The sequence below is a fragment of the Eleutherodactylus coqui genome, chromosome 1 (assembly GCF_035609145.1).
Source record: "Eleutherodactylus coqui strain aEleCoq1 chromosome 1, aEleCoq1.hap1, whole genome shotgun sequence".
Taxonomy (NCBI): domain Eukaryota; kingdom Metazoa; phylum Chordata; class Amphibia; order Anura; family Eleutherodactylidae; genus Eleutherodactylus; species Eleutherodactylus coqui.
The window spans coordinates 245032877-245058244 of record NC_089837.1 but is presented as its reverse complement, the minus strand read 5'-3'; the positions used below and the strand labels follow the sequence as shown (position 1 = coordinate 245058244).

Genomic DNA, 25368 nt, shown 5'->3' with positions numbered 1-25368 from the left:
GGCTGCCTGTTAGTACTTTGTTATATTGGGGTCCCCCAAATCTCTGTTCAGTTTATTCCTATATAGAATAGAACTATTTATCTTGGGTATGCATACATGCCAAGCATATTTATTGACCAATCTTTGAAATTTGCGAAGAACTGTGACTTGCGATTGGGACTAATAGCACGCAGAAAAGATACCTAGTAGAGATGAGCGAACGTACTCGTCCGAGCTTGATACTCATTCGAGTATTAGCATGTTCGAGATGCTCGTTACTCGAGACGAGTACCATGCGATGTTCGAGTTACTTTCACTTTCATCTCTGAGACGTTAGCGCGCTTTTCTGGCCAATAGAAAGACAGGGAAGGCATTACAACTTCCCCCTGCGACGTTCAAGCCCTATACCACCCCCCCTGCAGTGAGTGGCTGGCGAGATCAGGTGTCACCCGAGTATATAAATCGGCCCCTCCCGCGGCTCGCCACAGATGCATTCTGACATAGTTCAGGGAAAGTGCTGTCTTGCTGGAGTTGCTATAGGGAGGGTGTTATTTTAGGCTTCAAGAACCCCAATGGTCCTTCTTAGGGCCACATCTGACCGTGTGCAGTACTGTTGAGCCTGCTTTTTGCAGTGTTGCACTGTTTTTTTTTTTTATATCGGCCATGCAGAGCATTGCGTCCTCAGTCTGCAGTAATTTTACATAGTATAGGGCCAGTAGTGCTGAGGCAGGGACAGTGAAAAAGGTGAAAGAGATATACTGTCTATATAGGCAGTGGGCTTTTCCAAAAAAATTTGGGAAAAAACATGCTATTTGGGCTGCCTGTGATCGTCCTGAGTGTACTACGTCTCTGCTGGGGGTAGTAGTCCTAATTAATACGCAGCCAGCTAAGTGTTACAGCAGGCTTGCGCAAAATTCTTTCCTGGCTCTGCGTTGGCCGTTACATCACCGCTGTCATCCTGTCCAGAGGGAAACAGTCTACAGTAATTTTACATAGTATAGGGCCAGTAGTGCTGAGGCAGGGACAGTGAAAAAGGTGAAAGACGTATACTGTCTATATAGGCAGTGGGCTTTTCCAAAAAACTTTGGACAAAAAAATATATTTGGGCTGCCTGTGACCGTCCTGACTATACTGCGTCTCTGCTGGGGGTAGTAGTCATAATTAATATGCAGCCAGCTAAGTGTTACAGCAGGCTTGCGCAAAATTCTTTCCTCGCTCTGCTGTGCGTTCCGTAAGCGAAGTCAGCCTCCAACCACAGGCCAATAAGTGGCACATTTAATTACAGCGTTCTGTTTCTGCACTACTGGTAATACACCATGCTGAGGGGTAGGGGTAGACCTAGAGGACGTGGACGCGGGCGAGGACGCGGAGGCCCAAGTCAGGGTGTGGGCACAGGCCGAGCTCCTGATCCAGGTGTATCGCAGCCGACTGCTGCGGGATTAGGAGAGAGGCACGTTTCTGGCGTCCCCAGATTAATCTCACAATTAATGGGTCCACGCGGTAGACCTTTATTAGAAAATGAGCAGTGTGAGCAGGTCCTGTCGTGGATGGCAGAAAGTGCATCCAGCAATCTATCGACCACCCAGAGTTCTGCGCCGTCCACTGCTGCAACTCTGAATCCTCTGGCTGCTGCTCCTCCTTCCTCCCAGCCTCCTCACTCCATTACAATGACACATTCTGAGGAGCAGGCAGACTCCCAGGAACTGTTCTCGGGTCCCTGCCCAGAATGGGCAGCAATGCTTACGAATCCTCTCCCACTGGAGGAGTTTGTCATGACCGATGCCCAACCTTTGGAAAGTTCCCGGGGTCCGGGGGATGAGGCTGGGGACTTCCGGCAACTGTCTCAAGAGCTTTCGGTGGCTGAGGAGGACAATGACGATGAGACACAGTTGTCTATCACTCAGGTAGTAGTAATTGGAGTAAGTCCGAGGGAGGAGCGCACAGAGGATTCGGAGGAAGAGCAGCAGGACGATGAGGTGACTGACCCCACCTGGTTTGCTAAGCCTACTGAGGACAGGTCTTCAGAGGGGGAGGCAAGTGCAGCAGCAGGGCAGGTTGGAAGAGCCAGTGCGGTGGCCAGGGGTAGAGGCAGGGCCAGAACGAATAATCCACCAACTGTTTCCCAAAGCGCCCCCTCGCGCCATGCCACCCTGCAGAGGCCGAGGTGCTCAAAGGTCTGGCAGTTTTTCACTGAGAGTGCAGACGACTGACGAACAGTGGTGTGCAACCTTTGTCGTGCCAAGATCAGCCGGGGAGCCACCACCACCAGCCTCACCACCACCAGCATGCGCAGACATATGATGGCCAAGCACCCCACAAGGTGGGACGAAGGCCGTTCACCGCCTCCGGTTTGCACCACTGCCTCTCCCCCTGTGCCCCAACCTGCCACTGAGATCCAACCCCCCTCTCAGGACACAGGCACTACCGTCTCCTGGCCTGCACTCACACCCTCACCTCCGCTGTCCTCGGCCCCATCCACCAATGTCTCTCAGCGCAGCGTCCAGCCGTCGCTAGTGCAAGTGTTTGAGCGCAAGCGCAAGTACGCCACCACGCACCCGCATGCTCAAGCGTTAATCAGCCTGGAGATGCTGCCGTATAGGCTTGTGGAAACGGAGGCTTTCAAAAGCATGATGGCGGCGGCGGCCCCGCGCTACTCGGTTCCCAGTCGCCACTACTTTTCCCGATGTGCCGTCCCAGCCCTGCACGACCACGTCTCCTGCAACATTGTACGCGCCCTCACCAACGCGGTTACTGCCAAGGTCCACTTAACAACGGACACATGGACAAGCACAGGCGGGCAGGGCCACTATATCTCCCTGACGGCACATTGGGTGAATTTAGTGGAGGCTGGGACAGAGTCAGAGCCTGGGACCGCTCACGTCCTACCCACCCCCAGAATTGCGGGCCCCAGCTCGGTGGTGGTATCTGCGGCGGTGTATGCTTCCTCCACTAATCCACCCTCCTCCTCCTCCTCCTACGCAACCTCTGTCTCGCAATCAAGATGTGTCAGCAGCAGCATGTCGCCAGCAGTCGGTGTCACGCGGCGTGGCAGCACAGCGGTGGGCAAGCGTCAGCAGGCCTTGCTGAAACTACTCAGCTTAGGAGGGAAGAGGCACATGGCCCACGAACTGCTGCAGCGTCTGACAGAGCAGACCGACCGCTGGCTTGCGCCGCTGAGCCTCCAACCGGGCATGGTCGTGTGTGACAACGGCCGTAACCTGGTGGCAGCTCTGCAGCTCGGCAGCCTCACGCACGTGCCATGCCTGGCCCACGTCTTTAATTTGGTGGTTCAGCGCTTTCTGAAAAGCTATCCACGCTTGTCAGACCTGCTCGGAAAGGTGCGCCGACTCTGCGCACATTTCCGCAAGTCCCACACGGACGCTGCCACCCTGCGCACCCTGCAACATCGGTTTAATCTGCCAGTGCACCGACTGCTGTGCGACGTGCCCACATGGTGGAACTCTACGCTCCACATGTTGGCCAGGCTCTATGAGCAGCGTAGAGCTATAGTGGAATACCAACTCCAACATGGGCGGTGCAGTGGGAGTCAGCCTCCTCAATTCTTTACAGAAGAGTGGGCCTGGTTGGCAGACATCTGCCAGGTCCTTGGAAACTTTGAGGAGTCTACCCAGATGGTGAGCGGCGATGCTGCAATCATTAGCGTCACCATTCCTCTGCTATGCCTCTTGAGAAGTTCCCTGCAAAGCATAAAGGCAGACGCTTTGTGCTCGGAAACGGAGGCGGGGGAAGACAGTATGTCGCTGGATAGTCAGAGTACCCTCCTGTCTATATCTCAGCGCGTTGAGGAGGAGGAGGTGGAGGAGCATGAGGAGGAGGGGGAAGAGACAGCTTGGCCCACTGCTGAGGGTACCCATGCTGCTTGCCTGTCATGCTTTCAGCGTGTATGGCCTGAGGAGGAGGAGGAGGAGGATCCTGAAAGTGATCTTCCTAGTGAGGACAGCCATGTGTTGCGTACAGGTACCCTGGCACACATAGCTGACTTCATGTTAGGATGCCTTTCTGGTGACCCTCGCGTTACACGCATTCTGGCCACTACGGATTACTGGGTGTACACACTGCTCGACCCACGGTATAAGGAGAACCTTTCCACTCTCATACCCGAAGAGGAAAGGGGTTCGAGAGTGATGCTATACCACAGGACCCTGGCGGACAAGCTGATGGTAAAATTCCCATCCGACAGCGCTAGTGGCAGAAGGCGCAGTTCCGAGGGCCAGGTAGCAGGGGAGGCGCGGAGATCAGGCAGCATGTACAGCACAGGCAGGGGAACACTCTGTAAGGCCTTTGACAGCTTTCTGGCTCCCCAGCAAGGCTGAGTCGGCGGGAGCACTGTAAAAGGATGGTAAGGGAGTACGTAGCCGATCGCACGACCATCCTCCGTGACGCCTCTGCCCCCTACAACTACTGGGTGTCGAAGCTGGACACGTGGCCTGAACTCACGCTGTATGCCCTGGAGGTGTTTGCTTGTCCTGCGGCTAGCGTCTTGTCAGAGAGGGTGTTTAGTGCGGCTGGGGGAATCATCACGGATAAGCGTACCCGCCTGTCAACCGACAGTGCCGACAGGCTTACATTCATAAAGATGAACAAAGCCTGGATTTCCCCAGACTTTTCTTCTCCACCAGTGGACAGCAGCGATACCTAAACAATACGTAGGCTGCACCCGCGGATGGAAGCATCGTTCTCTATCACCATCAAAAACGGGGACCTTTTAGCTTCATCAATCTGTGTATTATATTCATCCTCCTCCTCCTGCTCCTCCTCCTGAAACCTCACGTAATCACACCGAACGGGCAATTTTTCTTAGGCCCACAAGGCTCAGTCATATAATTTTTGTAAACAATTTCTATACGTTTCAATGCTCATTAAAGCGTTGAAACTTGCGCCTGAACCAATTTTTATTTTAACTGGGCTGCCTCCAGGCCTAGTTACAAATTAAGCCACATTAACCAAAGCGATTAATGGGTTTCACCTGCCCTCTTGGTTGGGCATGGGCAATTTTTCTGAGGTACATTAGTACTGTTGGTACACCAATTTTTTGGGGCCCTCGCCTACAGTGTAATCCAATTAATTTTTTGCCCACCTGCATTAAACATGACATTACCTCAGCTGTGCTGGGCACTGCAATGGGATATATTTATGTACCGCCGGTGGCTTCCTGGCACCCACCCATGCTGTCGGTCCACACGGAGTTGTAACTGCATGTGTCCACTTCTAAAGAACCCCAGTCTGACTGGGGCATGCAGTGTGGGCCGAAGCCCACCTTCATTTAACATGACATTACCTCAGCTGTGATGGGCAATGCAATGGGATATATTTATGTACCGCCGGTGGCTTCCTGGCACCCACCCATGCTGTCGGTCCACACGGAGTTGTAACTGCATGTGTCTACTTATAAAGAACCCCAGTCTGACTGGGGCATGCAGTGTGGGCTGAAGCCCACCTGCATTTAATCTGACATTAGCTCTGCTGTCCAGGGCACTGCAATGGGATACATTTATGTACAGCCAATGGGTTCCAGGGAGCCACCCATGCTGTGGGTGCACACGGAATTCCCATTGCGGAGTTGTACCTGCCTGTGACTATTTATAAAAAACCGCGGTCTGACTGGGGCATGCAGACATCTTGAGAGAATGAATAGTGTGTGGCACATAGGTTCCCCATTGCTATGCCCACGTGTGCAGCTCCAGATGGAGGTGGCACAGGATTGGATTTCTCATTGCTTCTGTACAGCATTGTGGGCTATCGCCCCGCCCCTTTTAAAGAGGGTCGCTGCCTAGCCGTGCCAACCCTCTGCAGTGTGTGCCTGCGGTTCCTCCTCATGGCAGACGCACTTATAAATAGACATGAGGGTGATGTGGCATGAGGGCAGCTGAAGGCTGCGCAGGGACAATTTGGTGTGCGCTGTGGACACTGGGTCGTGCAGGGGGGGAGGGTTGGGCAGCATGTAACCCAGGAGAAGTGGCAGCGGAGTGTCATGCAGGCAGTGATTGTGCTTTGTTGGAGGTAGTGTGGTGCTTAGCTAAGGTATGCATTGCTAATGAGGGCTTTTCAGAAGTAAGAATTGTTGGGAGGGGGGGGTGGCCCACTCTTGCCGCTATTGTGGCTTAATAGTGGGACCTGGGAACTTGAGATGCAGCCCAACATGTAGCCCCTCGCCTGCCCTATCCGTTTCTGTGTCGTTCCCATCACTTTCTTGAATTGCCCAGATTTTCACAAATGGAAACCTTAGCGAGCATCGGCGATATACAAAAATGCTCGGGTCACCCATTGACTTCAATAGGGTTTGTTACTCGAAACGAACCCTCGAGCATCGCGAAAATTTCGTCCCGAGTAACGAGCACCCGAGCATTTTGGTGCTCGCTCATCTGTAATACCTAGGTCACTATGTCATTTTCAAAATACATACATGATCTAGCCAAGATATATGGTATGGTATTTTCTAGAGTATTCTAACATATTTTTAAGGTATCTCAACATCAGGGGGAGGTTGACAATACATTGTTTGTAAGACAAATGTCCAGGTAGTCTAAATGGTTTGAAGTTTAAAGGGAAATTCCCCATGGTGTTTGATATTCTTAGCTGCAACACTTACAGGAGGGGCTTCATGGCTTTCCGCTTTACAACTGTGAATGGAGTTAGGGTATGATAGGTGTGCCTTTGAAAGTTAAGTGCAGGGGCATTGCAGGCAGCAGATAGCAAATGGTCTGTAGTGCGATAATAATGGAACTTGATAACTATAGCATGAGGTGGGCCATCAGGTCCATGGTGAGTGCTTGATGAACACAGTTCACCTTAAGTAGCTCCATGGAATATTAAGCATTGGTTCCTAGGAATAAGGCAGTTGATTGAAGGTAGTAATTGACTCAGGGATGCCCCTAATGTGTACATTGCCTCTAAATGTTTAATTTAGAAATTTTCTAAATCGTCCAATTTGCTGTTTAGAATGTGAATCTTATTCTGTAACAATTTCAGGTCGTTGCTCTGGGATTCTACTGTAGAAGTGAAGGAGTTTGTATGATCTTCCAAGGCAGCAGTACGAATCTAACTTTGAAGAATATTTTTAAACTGCACTAGCAAATAGGCCTGATCCAGGTGAGATAGTTGGGTGTTCAGCACTAAGTCCTATTGTTTTGTTTTATAATGAAAAATTATATTAATTATTATTCTTAAAGATTTTGCTAATAATAAATGATAGACATCTGTGACAGGCTCACATCGCGCCTAAGCTTAATATCCCGACCCGGCCCACTCAGCCCTATTGGGTAATCCAGACCTGATGGCACTGTTTGGTGGCTCCACACTACTCTCTAGACTAGAAATAGCTATGCCACGTGTACATGACGTGATCTCGAAAGGGTAGGGAGGAATGGGGTCTCTAAGGGGAACTGATGGGCGATAGGGGGCCGCTGGCCGGGCCATTGTTTTAATACCTTCAGATTTGTACATTTATACAATATCTCAGCATCAGTATACAACTCATGGCCCTCTATCTCAGTTGGAAAAATTTGTATGTCATCCACACTACCGACAAAAGAGATCTCTCAGGTTTACCCCATCTTGCTGGTGGAGGAAACACAGAAAGACTCACTGGCATTTAGGCACGGTTTGGAGATGGAATTGGGCAAAAGTTTCATAAAAGAGGAATGGGACAAAATCTTTACCCTGACACATAAAGCTATTAGGTCCACTGAAGGCCAGGAACTCAATTAAAAGCTGCTAATCGAATGGTATGGAACCCCAGAGCAACTAGCCAAAATGTTCCCCCAGACCTCAAATTCCTGCTGGAGGTGCTCCTCAGGCATAGGCTCCTTCTTAGGCATCTGGTGGTCCTGCCCACTAATAATAACCCCTCTGGCATGACATGAATAACCTATACTCCGAGGTATTCCACTCATCCCTGACCTTTTCACCAGAATTAGCTCTTTTTTCATTGCATCCAGGTTCTATAGTGCAGACTAAAAAAAAAAAACACTCAGGTTTTTATCCGAGCCATGTGCCTTCCCTTCCACCTCCTATTAGGTTATGTTATAGAGTTAAGGTCTGGACGCACCTAGCCATGAGCACAGACCTATTTTTGTTGTTAAGGATTTATTCACACGGGTGTTTTATTGCAGCGATTTTGCCGCGATAAAACGCCGGCCGAAAATCGTGACCATCTGCTGCATTGGATTACAATGTATTTGTTCAGAGGGATGATTTTTGGGGCGTAAAAAGAGGACAGGAAAAGTGCAGCTACATTTCGACCTGTGTGGTCTTTGGAGCTTGACAAAGGCCACACAGGTCAAAACGTAGCTGTACTTTTCATAGTTATGGAAGAATGAATGGACTTATAGAATTTTCTACACCCCTATATGCTGCCACAAGTGTATGTTTTTTCCTGGATTATTTTTGGGACACATAATTCATGTCCCAGTGTGGCTGTTGCATTCTACTGGTTCCATCCATGTTGGGTTTACATATGTGCTGTTGGTAAAACTCTTTCCTGCATTGGAAAAGATCTTACGTTGGCCAGAAAAGATAGGTCTGGACTTATCTTTTGTCCGGAATACGTCGGCTGGTCCCATAGACTCCTATGGGAGCCTTTGGGAGCTGCCTCAAAAAGAAGATGGAAGGTGGTTTAGCAGCGGCTCTGCTAAACTCCCTCCCCCTTCCTTCCCCCTCCCCACCCCTTTCCGGCTGAGCTGCCAGGAAAGGGAGGGGGCGGGAGATTAGTATACTAGCTCCCGCTCCATCCTGCCTCCTCCCTTTGCTGGTAGCCAGCAAGGGGAGGAGAGGGGGCTGAGAGTGGGAGGGAGTTTAGCAGAGCTAATAACACTGAAACATCAAAAATTAACATCAAAATCTGTCATTGCGATTAAGAGGTGAATAAAAGCGGAGGTAAATTATCCATTCTAATCCGTTGAAGATTGGGATCCAGTCCTGTCCCCTAACAGGATTTGTAATGCAATTGCCTATTTTCTATAATGTAGTCAAACTGAAAAGTGACTCACAAAAGCGGCACCAAAATATCTGTCATCTATCTATCTATCTATCTATCTATCTATCTATCTATCTATCTATCTATCTATCTATCTATCTATCTGATGATACATACCCTTATATAGTTGTATATAGGCTTCACTGAATGCAGGTGACAAATTAACCACTGCATAAAGATGATAAGGTCCTCCTGAGTAACTAAATTAATAGGATTCTTTTGACCAGTCAGCAAACGATCTCTTGCTACTGAAAGTCTCTGAGCTCTCTGCACAGAATCAGCATATTCTTGCATGATGTATCCAACTTGTTCCTGTAGTTTCAATGACAAATAAACACCATTTGCTTGAAGAGCTTATAAAGAAAAACATACTACTGAATTGCAAAATATATATGAATTAGTTATTCCAAATGTATGTGCCAGATTAAACAATATATTAAAAATTCACTTCAATAGCAATTAATTTTGAAATCCTATGTCCACCTTCACTACCATTGTTATTGCTCCAATACATCGCTAAAATAAAAAGAAAAACGTTGGCAGATAGTTGTTTTTAAAAAGAATCTGTCAACTCCTATCAGCCTCCTAAACTAAAGCTGAAAAGCTGAATCCAGAGATGTGACTATCATAGTTACCCTTTGGGGTGCTCCACCACTGTCCAATCTCAAAGCTGTGGCCATATGCAGACCACTGACTATGTAGGCATGTACATAGAGTGAGAGGACTAATCTTGTCATTGCATGCGCCTACGTAGTCTACAATGTGTAGGCAGCCATGGCTTTGAAATTGGACAGTGGTGTAACACCGCAAAAGGTAAAGGCCCATTTACACGGAGCGATGATCGCTCAAAAATTGCTAAAAAATGATTGTTTGAGCCATATTTGTTGCGGCCATCGTGCACTTTTCATGCACTGCTAGCTGATCGCTAAATTCAGGTTAACCTAAAAATCGTCCTGTGGTCTTATCAGGGCTGAGTTCTTTGCAGGTAGTGCTGATAGCATTGTTTCCCGTCTAAGAACAAAGGAGCTGAAAGCAGATAAGAGCTCTCTGGCTATTAACTGCATTCAGCTAGAGGCTTCATTTGCACGCTAATAAGCTCTTAAGTAGCTGAGTTTATGCAAAATGATCGCTCAAAGCTGTCACTCAAACTGTCGTTCAACATTTCCGCTTCTATGAGCCCATAACTTTAGTTTATGGAACTCATAAGAGCTGACAGATTCTCTTTAAAGATTTTGTGCTGCTTGTGTACACACCTCCTATGTAGATCAATGTTTCTCCACCTGTTATATGCTACAATAAACCTTGTGTTGATTTCCATTGGTCCTACTTCTCCTATCCTACCTAAGATCTCTCATCAAAATTAGATCAAATTAAGAATAACCATGTAGCTATTTTAAGGGTGCTTTTACACAGTGCTGTTTTCTGAAACTTTAAAATTAGAGATGAGCGAACCTACTCGGCCACGCCGCTTTTTCGCCCGAGCACCGCGATTTTCGAGTACTTCCGTACTCGGGCGAAAAGATTCAGGGGCCGCCGTGGGTGAGTGGAGGGTTGCAGTGGGGAGTGGGGGGGAGAGGGAGAGGGCTCCCCCCTGTTCCCCGCTGCTACCCCCGCTCCGCCACGCCTCCCCCCGGCGCCCCCCGAATCTTTTCACCCGAGTACGGAAGTACTCGAAAATCGCGGTGCTCGATCGAGTAATTACTTGAAACAAGTAGGTTCGCTCATCTCTATTTAAAATGCATGAAAAAAGCACACTTGAAAATGCCAGCTGTTTTATATATGTGACAAGCAGTTTTTACAGTGCCTTTAGTGCCATTTTTACTAGTTATTGGTTTGAACATGCATTTTCCTGACATTTTTAAAATCTTCAAATGTAAAAAATTCTGAACTTCCCTTTTTCCATTCATCATGTAAGAAATCTAAACAATAAACCAAAAAATAATCGGTACCTCCATGTCTGTAGATGTCCAAACTATTAGAATTATGTTACTTATCCTGCATTGTGAATGCCGTAAAAAAAAAACAATCCCAGAATTGCTGTCTTTTGGTCACCTCATCACGTCAACGGAAAAATAAAAACATTAGGGATCACAGAATACGATAACAGAAAGCAAATGTGAAAAAAAAAAGTTTGAGTTTTAAGAGTAGTAAAAGTATAAAAATCTATATGCATTTGGCATTGCTGTAATTTTACTGACCCACAGAATACAGTTCACGCCTCATTTTTCCTGCACTGTGCTCAGTAAGAAATCATCCCTCTCCTCCCCCAAAAAATATATTACAATTGTTTTTTTCCATTCCCTGGACAAATATTTTTCTATTTGTTTCTCAATATTGTATTTCATAAGGTACTGGTGTATAGTGAAAACTATAAATTTATAGCACTGCAGTACATTGCAGTTAAACGGGTTACTCAGGCATACGCCGGGGTCAGAGAGGAAGCACTGCTTTGACGGCTGTGTAGCAGCTGGCACTTGTAATTGCAGACACACCTGCAATTACGAGTGCTGGCCACTACACAGGAGTCGGAGCAGCAGCTGACGCTCCGAGCAGAGTGTATCCCAGAGAGTGTTGCTTGGATAACCCCTTCACGCTAACTATTCTACATCTATATATTAAATGTTGCCATTTAAAAAATACAACTCATCCAGCAAAAAACAAGCAGCTATACTGACAGAAAAATAAAAAAATTATGGCTCTTGGAAGGTGTGGATGAAAAAACAAAAAACTGAAAAGTAGCTGCAAAAGGAAGGGGATAAGAATACATAAAAAATGTATGAAAGCTGTACATATATTTTTTACCTACCTTATACTGAGGATAACACTGCTCCATGACACTAATATGACGACAGAACCTCTTCCACCTCAGCATGTGCAAGTATTTACTTCGCACTAACTGGTTAATTCTGTCAGTGAAAAACTTTGGGAGAATATGGGAATTTGTCACTTCATAATACACATATATGAGAAATATGGAATTACTGTCCCAAATGCATTCACACAATCAGTTATACATATTTCATGTCAATGTTTTATATTACTTAACTAAAAATATGGATTCTTAATAAGGTACACATTGTACACAATATGGCATCAAAGACTGAAAAACATGAAAACCGCCTCGCATCTATGGGTAAGGTTGACAAGCACGATATCGGGCTAGGTTTCTCGGACCGATAACGTGCTCGTCCGTGTGAATATAGCCTACATAGGAAAAAATAAAGTAGATCAATTACTCCTTTATTCCATTAACTATACCGTTAGCACTAATAAAACTATTTTAAAATCAATAAACTTCAATATTCAGGAAAAAATATATTCTTAGCGCTCATGGGGATTTGAAGAATGAAAATCACATACATCAGGAGGAAGGGGTTATACAAGATGAACAACCCCTTCCTTGGAACCCAGTGGTCCTAATGGCATAGGTGTCCGGTATATCCAGGTGGCAGAAGGATTCAAATAGATGCTTTCTCAGAAAAGCAACTTGTTTATTCTTCCAAACAACATACATTTTCGTGTTTTGGCGCTACTGAGGCACCCTTTTCAAGTATACAATGTTGAGACAAAAACAAACATTGTATATGGGTTGCTCATCTTGTCCAACCCCTTCCTCCTGATGTAAGTGATCTTCATTCTTGAAATCCCTATGAGCGCTGAGAATATATTTTTACCTGAATACTCATATTTGTCCACCCACTTTATTTTAATCTTTGGACTGAAGCCACAGATGTCTGGTTAGACATAGGGATTGATATTTCAAGGCCCACCAGGATTCCAGGTGTTAGCGTGGGTGTTGGGGGTGGGGGTGGGGCACCGAACAAGAACTAATAAAATTCCATGAGAGATTCAATGCATTTCACCCCACCATAAACCTGACATTAAGCTTCTCATATACAGAAATGAACTTTTTGGACAACACCATAAAAATTTCAAACAACTCAATACAGACATCCCTATACCGGAAACCAATTGATCGACCCACATACCTCATATAGGACAGTTCCCATCCTAAACACATCAAAAAGTCCATCATCTACAGCCAGGCCATCAGATACAACTGCATGTACTCTAACCCAACAGACAGAGAGGAACATTTACGCAATCTCAAAAAGACATTTTTTTTAAAGGGATACCATCCCACCTCAATTGATGAGCAAATCACCAGAGCCACCAGGATACCCAGAAATCAGCTACTCCAATACAAGGAGAAAGAAAAAAAACATGTGCGCCTCTAGTAGTGACCTACAATTCACATCTAGAGGTACTAAGGAAGACTGCAAAGAAACTCCATCATACCTTACACAAGGATGACCATCTGCACATCATATTCCTGGACCCTCCCCATTTATGTTATAGGAAACCTTCTAATTTGAGGAACTTTATAATCAGGAGTGCATTGCCCTCTGACACACAAAAAGGAACTTATCCCTGTAAGGTAAGGAGGTGCAAGGCCTGCTTACATGTACTGACTGCGGACAGGATACGGATCCCTAACACACAGCAGGACTATAAGATCCCTGAGACATTCACATGTTTGCAAGTCTGATGTTGTGTACCTGATCCAGTGCAATAAAGGTCCTGTTGGGGGCTTTATATCGGGAAAACAGGACAAAAACTGAGAGCCAGGATGAAATCTTATCGCCACTCAATTAGAGAGGGAAAGTCTGAATTATCTGTGGCAAAACATTTTTGGGGTCAGGGAGTACAAATCTATGGCCATGTTTGATACCCTCAAGAATGGAATGAACCTCAGCCTGGGATTCTTGCGTAAGTGGAAAATATGAAAGGTCTAAAGGAGGTCAAGAGGGATGTCCTCTTCCCAATCTTTTTGTTTTTTTAAACTTTATAAAAATTCAGAACTTGACTTGAAATAATGTTGCCATCCAATAGGTGGTGCTGCATCTCCTTCCATGTGCAGGTTGAAGGAGAGATAAGACACATCATAAAACTGTCACATTCCTGAGCTCAATGGACTGATTAAGTATTTATGTCTCAGCTCAGTTTGTCTGTTGTTTTAAGTTTCGAATGCAAAACAGTCTCAAATTTCTGTGTGTGAATATTTGTACAGTATTTCAATCAAGAGAGGTGTCCTCTCTGAATTTGTATATTATATATGTGCCCCATCCAAACCAGTTCCATTTTAGCCTGAGGAAGGATCGATAGAAGATCTGAAAGCTTGCTGTAACATCATTTATTTTCGTTAGCCATTAAAAGGTATCATATCTACAAGATTACATGGTTTCTCTTACCAAGAACAATCACACTTTGCTCTACTGGCTAACATGGTACCAAACTTTTTTTTCTTTTTAATTAGTGATATTAGAACACACTTTCACCTGATGTAATAGCAGAGGCAGGTTATCCACAGTGTATTCTCTTTTTAGGCAGGTCTCCAGTTCTCGCTCTATGACATCAGCCTGAATAGTAATTGGTATTGCACCTGCCACCTTTGGTCAAAGTAAACAACATAATAAGTGAATAAGTTTGTACAACACCAGTCAGATACATTGAGACAAGCATTTTTAAACACTTTATAATGCAACAGTACCAGTCTCAAAAATTAGCAGTTAACAGCACCTCAAATTACATGTCACGTAAATGCAGAGAACACACTAGAAATCAACTGTTCAGAGGTGACAGAGCTGAATAAGTTCTTCATGATGCAATTGCTACTAAATCAGAGCAGAGCAATAAGTCAGTAATAGAGATGAGCGAACGTGTTCTTCCGAGCTTGATATTCGTGCGAATATTAGGGTGTTCGGGATGTTCGTTATTCGTAACGAACACCATGCGGTGTTCTGGTTACTTTCACTTCCTTCCCTGAGATGTTAGCGCGCTTTTCTGGCCAATTGAAAGACAGGGAAGGCATTACAACTTCCCCCTGTGACATTCAAGCCCTATACCACCCCCCTGCTGTGAGTGGCTGGGAAGATCAGGTGTCACCCGAACATAAAAGTCGGCCCCTCCCGCGGTTCGCCTCAGATGCCGTGTGAGTTAGATGAGGGACAGTGCTGTTTGTACCGGAGCTGCTGTAGGGAAAGAATTGGTAGTTAGTGTAGGCTTCAAGACCCCCCAAAGGTCCTTATTAGGGCCACTGATAGCTGTGTGTTGGCTGCTGTTAGCAGTGGCAATTTTTTTTCCCCTCAAAATCGGCTTTGCAGAGCGTTGCACCTGGCATTAGGGACAGAAGTGCTGCATAGGCAGGGAGAGTGTTAGGAGTGAGTGTAGCCTTCAAGAACCTCAACGGTCCTTTCTAGGGCCATATTTAACCGTGTGCAGTACTGTCCAGGCTGCTGTTAGCTGTGCTGCATTTATTTTTGCTTCTCAAAATCGCCTCTGCAGACCATTGCACCCTCCATTGATACTGCAGGGAAAGAATTGTATAGGCAGGGCCACAACACAGTTATTATTCATTGAATATACGCAGTGCTGCCTTTTGCTTGTAAAACAAGTGAAAATAATTCTATTTGTCCTGCCTCTGTCCGTCCTAAGGGCGGTGGACACGTGTCGGCTGCGTGTGCAACCTGTAAAAATCAGACGCACCCAGCTACGTTTTACTCCTGGCTTCGCCATTTGCTTTCCTTAATTGGGAAAAAAATACCTGCTCTGCCACAGTTAATAACTCTGCTACCCTCACGTTCTGTGACACATTAGCAGGAAAACAGCACAGTTATTAAACTTCTCATGTTCATAGAATATACGCAGTGCTGCCTTTTGGTGCAAAAAAACGGAAAATAATTCTATTTGTCCTGCCTCTGCCCGTCCTAAGGGCGGTGGACACGTGTCGGCTGCGTGTGCAACCTGTAAAAATCAGACGCACCCAGCTACGTTTTACTCCTGGCTTCGCCATTTGCTTTCCTTAATTGGGAAAAAAAAAATACCTGCTCTGCCACAGTTAATAACTCTGCTACCCTCACGTTCTGTGACATTAGCAGGAAAACAGCACAGTTATTAAACTTCTCATGTTCATAGAATATACGCAGTGCTGCCTTTTGGTGCAAAAAAACGGAAAATAATTCTATTTGTCCTGCCTCTGTCCGTCCTAAGGGCGGTGGACACGTGTCGGCTGCGTGTGCAACCTGTAAAAATCAGACGCACCCAGCTACGTTTTACTCCTGGCTTCGCCATTTGCTTTCCTTAATTGGGAAAAAAAATACCTGCTCTGCCACAGTTAATAACTCTGCTACCCTCACGTTCTGTGACACATTAGCAGGAAAACAGCACAGTTATTAAACTTCTCATGTTCATAGAATATACGCAGTGCTGCCTTTTGGTGCAAAAAAACGGAAAATAATTCTATTTGTCCTGCCTCTGTCCGTCCTAAGGGCGGTGGACACGTGTCGGCTGCGTGTGCAACCTGTAAAAATCAGACGCACCCAGCTACGTTTTACTCCTGGCTTCGCCATTTGCTTTCCTTAATTGGGAAAAAAAATACCTGCTCTGCCACAGTTAATAACTCTGCTACCCTCACGTTCTGTGACACATTAGCAGGAAAACAGCACAGTTATTAAACTTCTCATGTTCATAGAATATACGCAGTGCTGCCTTTTGGTGCAAAAAAACAGAAAATAATTCTATTTGTCCTGCCTCTGTCCGTCCTAAGGGCGGTGGACACGTGTCGGCTGCGTGTGCAACCTGTAAAAATCAGACGCACCCAGCTACGTTTTACTCCTGGCTTCGCCATTTGCTTTCCTTAATTGGGAAAAAAAATACCTGCTCTGCCACAGTTAATAACTCTGCTACCCTCACGTTCTGTGACACATTAGCAGGAAAACAGCACAGTTATTAAACTTCTCATGTTCATAGAATATACGCAGTGCTGCCTTTTGGTGCAAAAAAACGGAAAATAATTCTATTTGTCCTGCCTCTGTCCGTCCTAAGGGCGGTGGACACGTGTCGGCTGCGTGTGCAACCTGTAAAAATCAGACGCACCCAGCTACGTTTTACTCCTGGCTTCGCCATTTGCTTTCCTTAATTGGGAAAAAAAATACCTGCTCTGCCACAGTTAATAACTCTGCTACCCTCACGTTCTGTGACACATTAGCAGGAAAACAGCACAGTTATTAAACTTCTCATGTTCATAGAATATACGCAGTGCTGCCTTTTGGTGCAAAAAAACGGAAAATAATTCTATTTGTCCTGCCTCTGTCCGTCCTAAGGGCGGTGGACACGTGTCGGCTGCGTGTGCAACCTGTAAAAATCAGACGCACCCAGCTACGTTTTACTCCTGGCTTCGCCATTTGCTTTCCTTAATTGGGAAAAAAATACCTGCTCTGCCACAGTTAATAACTCTGCTACCCTCACGTTCTGTGACACATTAGCAGGAAAACAGCACAGTTATTAAACCTCATGTTCATAGAATATACGCAGTGCTGCCTTTTGGTGCAAAAAAACGGAAAATAATTCTATTTGTCCTGCCTCTGTCCGTCCTAAGGGCGGTGGACACGTGTCGGCTGCGTGTGCAACCTGTAAAAATCAGACGCACCCAGCTACGTTTTACTCCTGGCTTCGCCATTTGCTTTCCTTAATTGGGAAAAAAAATACCTGCTCTGCCACAGTTAATAACTCTGCTACCCTCACGTTCTGTGACACATTAGCAGGAAAACAGCACAGTTATTAAACTTAGATTATACATTCACTAGAGGCAGTGGGGCCTTTCGTTTTCAAAAAAGGGAAAAAATTATATTTGGCCTGCAGTCTTGCGCCAATTTATTTGCTGCCTGTGAAATCAAATCACTGGTAATACAGCATGCTGAGGGGTAGGGGTAGGCCTAGAGGACGTGGACGCGGCCGAGGACGCGGAGGGCCAAGTCAGGGTGTGGGCACAGGCCGAGCTCCTGATCCAGGTGTGTCGCAGCCGACTGCTGCGCGATTAGGAGAGAGGCACGTTTCTGGTGTCCCCACATTCATCGCCCAATTAATGGGTCCACGCGGGAGACGGTTATTAGAAAATGAGCAGTGTGAGCAGGTCCTGTCCTGGATGGCAGAAAGTGCTTCGAGCAACCTATCGTCTACCCGCAGTTCTGCGCCGTCCACTGCTGCAAATCCGAATCCTCTGTCTGCTGCTCCTCCTTCCTCCCAGCCTCCTCACTCCACTACAATGACACCTGCTCAGGAGCGGGAACACTCCCAGGAACTGTTCTCGGGCCCCTGCTTAGATTGGGCAGCAGCGGTTCCTCTCCCACCAGAGGAGTTTATCGTCACTGATGCCCAACCATTCGAAAGTTCCCGGGGTCCGGGGGAAGAGGCTGGGGACTTCCGCCAACTGTCTCAACAACTTTCTGTGGGTGAGGAGGACGATGACGATCAGACACAGTTGTCTTGCAGTGAGGTAGTAGTAAGGGCAGTAAGTCCGAGGGAGCAGCGCACAGAGGATTCGGAGGAAGAGCAGCAGGACGATGAGGTGACTGACCCCACCTGGTGTGCAACGCTTACTCAGGAGGACAGGTCTTCAGAGGGGGAGTCAAGGGCATCAGCAGGGCAGGTTGCAAGAGGCAGTGCGGTGGCCAGGGGTAGAGGCAGGGCCAGACCGAATAATCCACCAAGTGTTTCCCAAAGCGCCCCCTCGCGCCATGCCACCCTGCAGAGGCCGAGGTGCTCTAAGGTCTGGCAGTTTTTCACAGAGACGCCTGACGACCGACGAACAGTGGTGTGCAACCTTTGTCGCGCAAAGCTCAGCCGGGGAGCCAACACCAACAGCCTCACCACCACCACCATGCGCAGACATATGATGGCCAAGCACCCCGCAAGGTGGGACGAAGGCCGTTCAGCGCCTCCGGTTTGCACCCCTGCCTCTCCCCCTGTGCCCCAACCTGCCACTGAGATGCAACCCCCCTCTCAGGACACAGGCACTACCGTCTCCTGGCCTGCACCCACACCCTCACCTCCGCTGTCCTCGGCCCCATCCAGCAGTGTAGTTCAGCGCACCGTCCAGCCGTCGCTTGCGCAACTGTTGGAGCGCAAGCGCAAGTACGCCGCCACGCACCCGCACGCTCAAACGTTAACCGTCCGCATAGCAAAATTCATCATCCTTGAGATGCTGCCGTATAGGGTTGTGGAAACGGAGTCCTTCAAAAGTATCATGGAGGCGGCGGCCCCGCGCTACTCAGTTCCCAGTCGCCACTACTTTTCCCGATGTGCCGTCCCAGCCCTGCACGACCACGTCTCCCGCAACATTGTACGCGCCCTCACCAACGCGGTTACTGCCACGGTCCACTTAACTACGGACACGTGGACAAGCACAGGCGGGCAGGGCCACTACATCTCCCTGACGGCACATTGGGTGAATTTAGTGGAGGCTGGGACAGAGTCAGAGCCTGGGACCGCTCATGTCCTACCCACCCCCAGAATTGCGGGCCCCAGCTCGGTGGTGGTATCTGCGGAGGTGTATGCTTCCTCCACTAAAGCACCCTCCTCCTCCTCTGTCTCGCAATCAAGATGTGTTAGCAGCAGCATGTCGCCAGCAGTCGGTGTCGCGCGGTGTGGCAGCACAGCGGTGGGCAAGCGTCAGCAGGCCGTGCTGAAACTACTCAGCTTAGGCGATAAGAGGCACACGGCCCACGAACTGCTGCAGGGTCTGACACAGCAGACCGACCGCTGGCTTGCGCCGCTGAGCCTCCAACCGGGCATGGTCGTGTGTGACAACGGCCGTAACCTGGTGGCGGCTCTGCAGCTCGGCAGCCTCACGCACGTGCCATGCCTGGCCCACGTCTTTAATTTGGTGGTTCAGCGCTTTCTGAAAAGCTACCCACGCTTGTCAGACCTGCTCGTAAAGGCGCGCCGGCTCTGCGCACATTTTCGCAAGTCCCACACGGACGCTGCCACCCTGCGCACCCTGCAACATCACTTTAAGCTGCCAGTGCACCGACTGCTGTGCGACGTGCCCACACGGTGGAACTCTACGCTCCACATGTTGGCCAGGCTCTATGAACAACGTAGAGCTATAGTCGAATACCAACTCCAACATGGGCGGCGCAGTGGGAGTCAGCCTCCTCAATTCCTTTCAGAAGAGTGGGCCTGGTTGGCAGACATCTGCCATGTCCTTGGTAATTTTGAGGAGTCTACCCAGGTGGTGAGCGGCGATGCTACAATCATTAGCGTCACCATTCCTCTGCTATGCATCTTGAGAAATTCCCTGCAAACCATAAAGGCAGCTGCTTTGCGCTCGGAAACGGGGGCGGGGGAAGACAGTATGCCGCTGGATAGTCAGGGCACCCTCCTGTCTATTTCTCAGCGCGTACAGGAGGAGGAGGAGGAGCATGAGGTGGATGAGGAGGAGGGGGAAGAGACAGCTTGGGCCGCTGCTGACGGTACACCGGCTGATTACCTGTCATCCTTTCAGCGTGTATGGCCTGAGGAGGAGGAGGAGGATCCTGAAAGTGATCTTCCTAGTGAAGACAGCCATGTGTTGCGTACAGGTACCCTGGCACACATGGCTGACTTCATGTTAGGATGCCTTTCTCGTGACCCTCGCGTTGCACGCATTCTGGCCACGACGGATTACTGGGTGTACACACTGCTCGATCCACGGTATAAGGAGAACCTGCCCACTCTGATTCCCGAAGAGGAAAGGGGTTCGAGAGTGTTGCTATACCACAGGACCCTTGCGGACAAGCTGATGGTAAAATTCCCAGCCGACAGCGCTAGTGGCAGAAGGCGCAGTACCGAGGGCAAGGTAGCAGGGGATGTGCGTAGATCGAGCAGCATGTACATCCCAGGCAGTGCAACAGTCTTTAAGGGCCTGGCCAGCTTTATGGCTCCCCACCAAGACTGTGTCACCGCTCCCCAGTCACGGCTGAGTCGGCGGGAGCACTGTAAAAGGATGGTGAGGGAGTACGTAGCGGATCGCACGACCATCCTTGGTGACGCCTCTGCCCCCTACAACTACTGGGTGTCGAAGCTGGACACGTGGCCTGAACTAGCGCTGTATGCCCTGGAGGTGCTTGCTTGTCCTGCGGCTAGCGTCTTGTCGGAGAGGGTGTTTAGTGCGGCTGGGGGAATCATCACAGATAAGCGTAGCCGCTTGTCAACTGACAGTGCCGACAGGCTAACACTCATCAAGATGAACAAAGGCTGGATTTCGCCAGACTTCTGTTCTCCACCAGCGGACAGCAGCGATACGTAAGCAATACGTAGGCTGCACCCGCGGATGGAAGCTACGTTCTCTCTCACCATCCAAAACGGGGACATTTCTGCTTCATCAATCTGTGTCTAATATTCCTCCTCCTCCTGCTCCTCCTCCTGAAACCTCACGTAATCACGCTGAACGGGCAATTTTTCTTAGGGCCACAAGGCTCACTCAAATAATTTTTCTGAACAATTTTTATAAGTTTCAATGCGCTTAAAAGCGTTGGAACTTTAACTTGAACCAATTTTTCGTTACACTGGGCTGCCTCCAGGCCTAGTTACGACTTAAGCCACATTAACCAAAGCGATTAATGGGTTTCACCTGCCCTCTTGGCTGGCCATGGCCAATTTTTGGGATGTACATTAGTACTGTTGATACAGCAATTTTTGTGGGCCCTCGCCTACAGTGTAATCAAATTAATTTTTAGCCCACCTGCATTACAGCTGACGTTACCTCAGCTGTGTTGGGCAATGCAATGGGATATTTTTATGTACCGCCGGTGGGTTCCAGGGAGCCACCCATGCTGTAGGTGCACACGGAGTTTTTAATACATGTGTCCACTTCTAAAGAACCCCAGTCAGACTGGGGCATGCAGTGTGGGCCGAAGCCCACCTGCATTAAGCACGACATTACTACCTCAGCTGTGTTGGGCAATGCAATGGGATATTTCTGTGTACCGCCGGTGGGTTCCAGGGAGCCACCCATGCTGTGGGTCGACAGGGACTTCACAATAGGGAGTTGTACCTGCCTCTGTCTATGAATTAAAAAGCCCGGTCTGACTGGGGCATGCAGACACCTTGACAGAATGAATAGTGTGTGGCACATAGGTTCCCCATTGCTATGCCCACGTGTGCAGCTCCTGATGGCGGTGGCACAGGATTCTATTTCTCATTGCTTCTGTACAGCATTGTGGGCTATCGCTCCGCCACTTTTAAAGAGGGTCGCTGCCTAGCCGTGCCAACCTCTGCAGTGTGTGCCTGCGGTCCCTCGTCATGGCAGACGCAATTCTAAATAGACATGAGCGTGGTGTGGCATGAGGGCAGCTGAAGGCTGCCCAGGGACACTTTGGTGTGCGCTGTGGGGGGGAGGGGGGGCGGTTGGGCAGCATGTAACCCAGGAGAAGTGTCAGTGGAGTGTCATGCAGGCAGTGATTGTGCTTTGTTGGAGGTAGTGTGGTGCTTAGCAAAGGTATGCCATGCTAATGAGGGCTTTTCAGAAGTAAAAGTTGTTGGGAGGGGGGGGGGGGGCCACTCTTGCCGGTATTGTGGCTTAATAGTGGGACCTGTGAACTTGAGATGCAGCCCAACATGTAGCCCCTCGCCTGCCCTATCCGTTGCTGTGTCGTTCCCATCACTTTCTTGAATTGCCCAGATTTTCACACATGAAAACCTTAGCGAGCATCGGCGAAATACAAAAATGCTCTGGTCGCCCATTGACTTCAATGGGGTTCGTTGTTCGAAACGAACCCTCGAACATCGCGGGAAGTTCGTTCCGAATAACGAACACCCGAACATTTTGGTGTTCGCTCATCTCTAGTCAGTAATAATAAAATACATGCCAATGAAAGAAACACAGACAATTCATATCCTCTCTTTGATATGATAAGGCCCAAGATTTGGGGTCCTTCTCAGTTCTATACATTATTTACAGAGGTAAGCAAATTGCGTGTAGATGTGTGGTTACCTCCGTGAAGCTTAGTGGAGGAGGTGCAATGGTGTGCAGGTGACATGCTGATAGTTAGCAATTTATTTAGCATTTAAGACACACTTAAGTCTATGGCAGCATATTGTATGGTATTCTATCTGGTTTGTGCTTAGTCAGCCCATCATTTTGTTTTGAACAAGACAATGATCCAAAACATACATTAAGACTGTGTATTTAACAAAGAAAGATAATGATGGAGAGCTACATCAAATAACCGCATCTCCACAGACTGCTGACCTAATTCCCAAGGAAGTTTTTTGGAATGAGATAAACAAGAAAGTGAAGGGTAAGCAGCAAACAAATACTGTATATATTAGAACACTCTTCATACACTGTTGGAAACATCACAGTTGGTCAGTGTGTCACTGACTGTTTTGGCTTTGGGATACAGCTGAGGGCTGCTCTAAGGGGTCCCCTGGGATTCACCCTTAAATCCATTGTTGAGGGAGCTGTACTTTGCTGCAGGGAACTCCCAGGTTGTTTCCCCACGAGTATTCTCAGTACACTGACAACTGACCCAGATGGGTCAAAAGGCACCAAAGCATGGTGCAAAAGGGACAGGCAAGGAACTAAGAAGAATAACAGGCACAGTCAGGGGATCACAGTTTGACCAACACAGTCATGGCCGTGTGGTACGTAACACGACAAGACACAAACTTACGTCATGTGAATGGCGCAGGATTGGGACTGAGCCTACGCCATCTGGCAGTGGGAGCTGACTATTATTAATAGCTGACCTCCTGCTTCAACAGCGGGAGTACATGAGAACAGCAACCCCCGTGGTTAACCCCCTAAATCTATGTAGATCATGGCATGTCCACAGAGAGAGGGCACTCCCTCTGTGATGTCATTGGACCCCCACAATGTAATTGGGAAGGGCCGGTGGATTGACATGGCAAAAGGATGCAAGATACTGGTGTCCTGCTTTGCCATTGCTTATGATCACTATTTCACATAAGTCCTGCAATGCTTTATCATAGCGATCATAGCTGCTATGAATCAGGTCCTCTTCGGGGACATAGAAAGTGTGAAAAAACAAATAAAATGGTGTAAAAAAACATGTTAAAAAAATAACAAAAAAAAACTTTTTTTTGCTAATTTCCCCCTAAAAAAATTAAAAATGTAAGAAAAACCCTACATATTTGGTATCATCGTGTCCGTAATGACCTGTAACTTGAGCACACTATTAATCCAGCGCGGCAAAAATATTTAAAAAAATTGAAGGCAGAATGCTTATTTTGTCAGTTTTAACTCTCAGAAAGTGCAATAAAAGTCCACACATGCACAGTGCAGAGAATGAGGCGCTGACGATGATGTGGATCACAGCAGGACGGACAGCTTCCATTGACTGCAATGGAAGTTGTCCGTGTGAGGCTTGCACTGGAATAAGACATGCTGCGATTAATCCCCTGCGAGCGGAAAATCGCAGTTGATTTTTGCTCGTGGGCATGGAAAGCATTTTGCATAGCATGTTTATGGGCAGTATTTGCTGTGGGATCTGGAGGTGAACGCCCGCTCCAGATTCTGCAGTGCAAGTACGCCCATGTGCATTGGGCGTAAAGTGGGGTAAATGCTACTGTACTTTGGAGTACAAAGTCTCAGACAAAATAGCGCAGCATGCTGGTGTACTATGTGCTGGAGAATACTGACAGACAACAGATCTGAAAGACAACTCAATCAATCATAACATTTTGCTATTATTTCAAACATTCTACAATGTTCTTAAAAAGAAACAAAGAAACCAGAATTCTGACAGATCTATCACTAGTCAATCAAGATGTATTAGGCTTCATTACAAAACAGATCATAACAGTTATGTCAAATGCATCATAACTCCTGCAAAAATTGAAGCCATGGTGCAAAGATTTACAGAGCCTAATAATGTTAATTTATTAGTTTTCAATATTGTATGAATAGTTGCAGACAATCTCCCGAGCTTAATTGCCATTGTATACATGCAATATTTTAGTTTGTCCAATACTCTTCAATTTTATGCTTGCTTTACCTGTAGGCCTCTTTTCAAGATCATTTCTCTCTCATTCCTGTAGTACACAATGTCCTTTGGGATTGGTACTGAGCTAGAATATTAAACAATAAAGATATCTTAAACTCATAGGTAATGGCATGTATTATATACTTGTGAAATTAACACATTTCTGCATATGTTTTATGTACAGTAGTTCTAGATTTCAAGAAACTTTAATTAATTATCCCTTATTGTTGCACACCGTAGCCAGAATGGGGGGAATTTCCAGCTTTGCAAGCAATGCGAGTGTCAGTCTCATGCCAGATGTCCATTCACTGTGGCTACCATCCATGCTTTTTCCCCAAACAGGGGCGACTAGCAGTTGGCACTGAAACTACTACTTCTACTCATAGTCAAGTAGGGAGGATGATGATTCGTCATGATGCCAGTCCATAGCAAGGCCTGGGATCGCTACGAAATAATATTTTAAGGGAATGGGTTGTTGGGGCTTGTAGTTCCTTCCCCTGGAGGTGTGGTACTTAGTGCAGTGCAGGTGGTCCTAGGTGAGAAGGAAACTCCAGGAGTCAGGATAAC

General features: G+C 47.4%; 1 protein-coding gene across 1 annotated transcript in view; it reads right to left on the bottom strand.

Annotated features, from left to right (window-relative positions):
• Positions 1-25368, bottom strand: part of LOC136632605 (uncharacterized) — a 184460-nt gene that overhangs the window by 143574 nt on the left and 15518 nt on the right. Inside the window, exons 3-6 of the mRNA XM_066607610.1 lie at positions 24814-24886; positions 14314-14424; positions 11781-11894; positions 9092-9286 (exon numbers count right to left, since the gene is read on the bottom strand). Of these exons, the coding sequence (XP_066463707.1) occupies positions 9092-9286; positions 11781-11894; positions 14314-14424; positions 24814-24886 (493 nt within the window). The remainder of the gene's footprint in view (positions 1-9091; positions 9287-11780; positions 11895-14313; positions 14425-24813; positions 24887-25368) is intronic.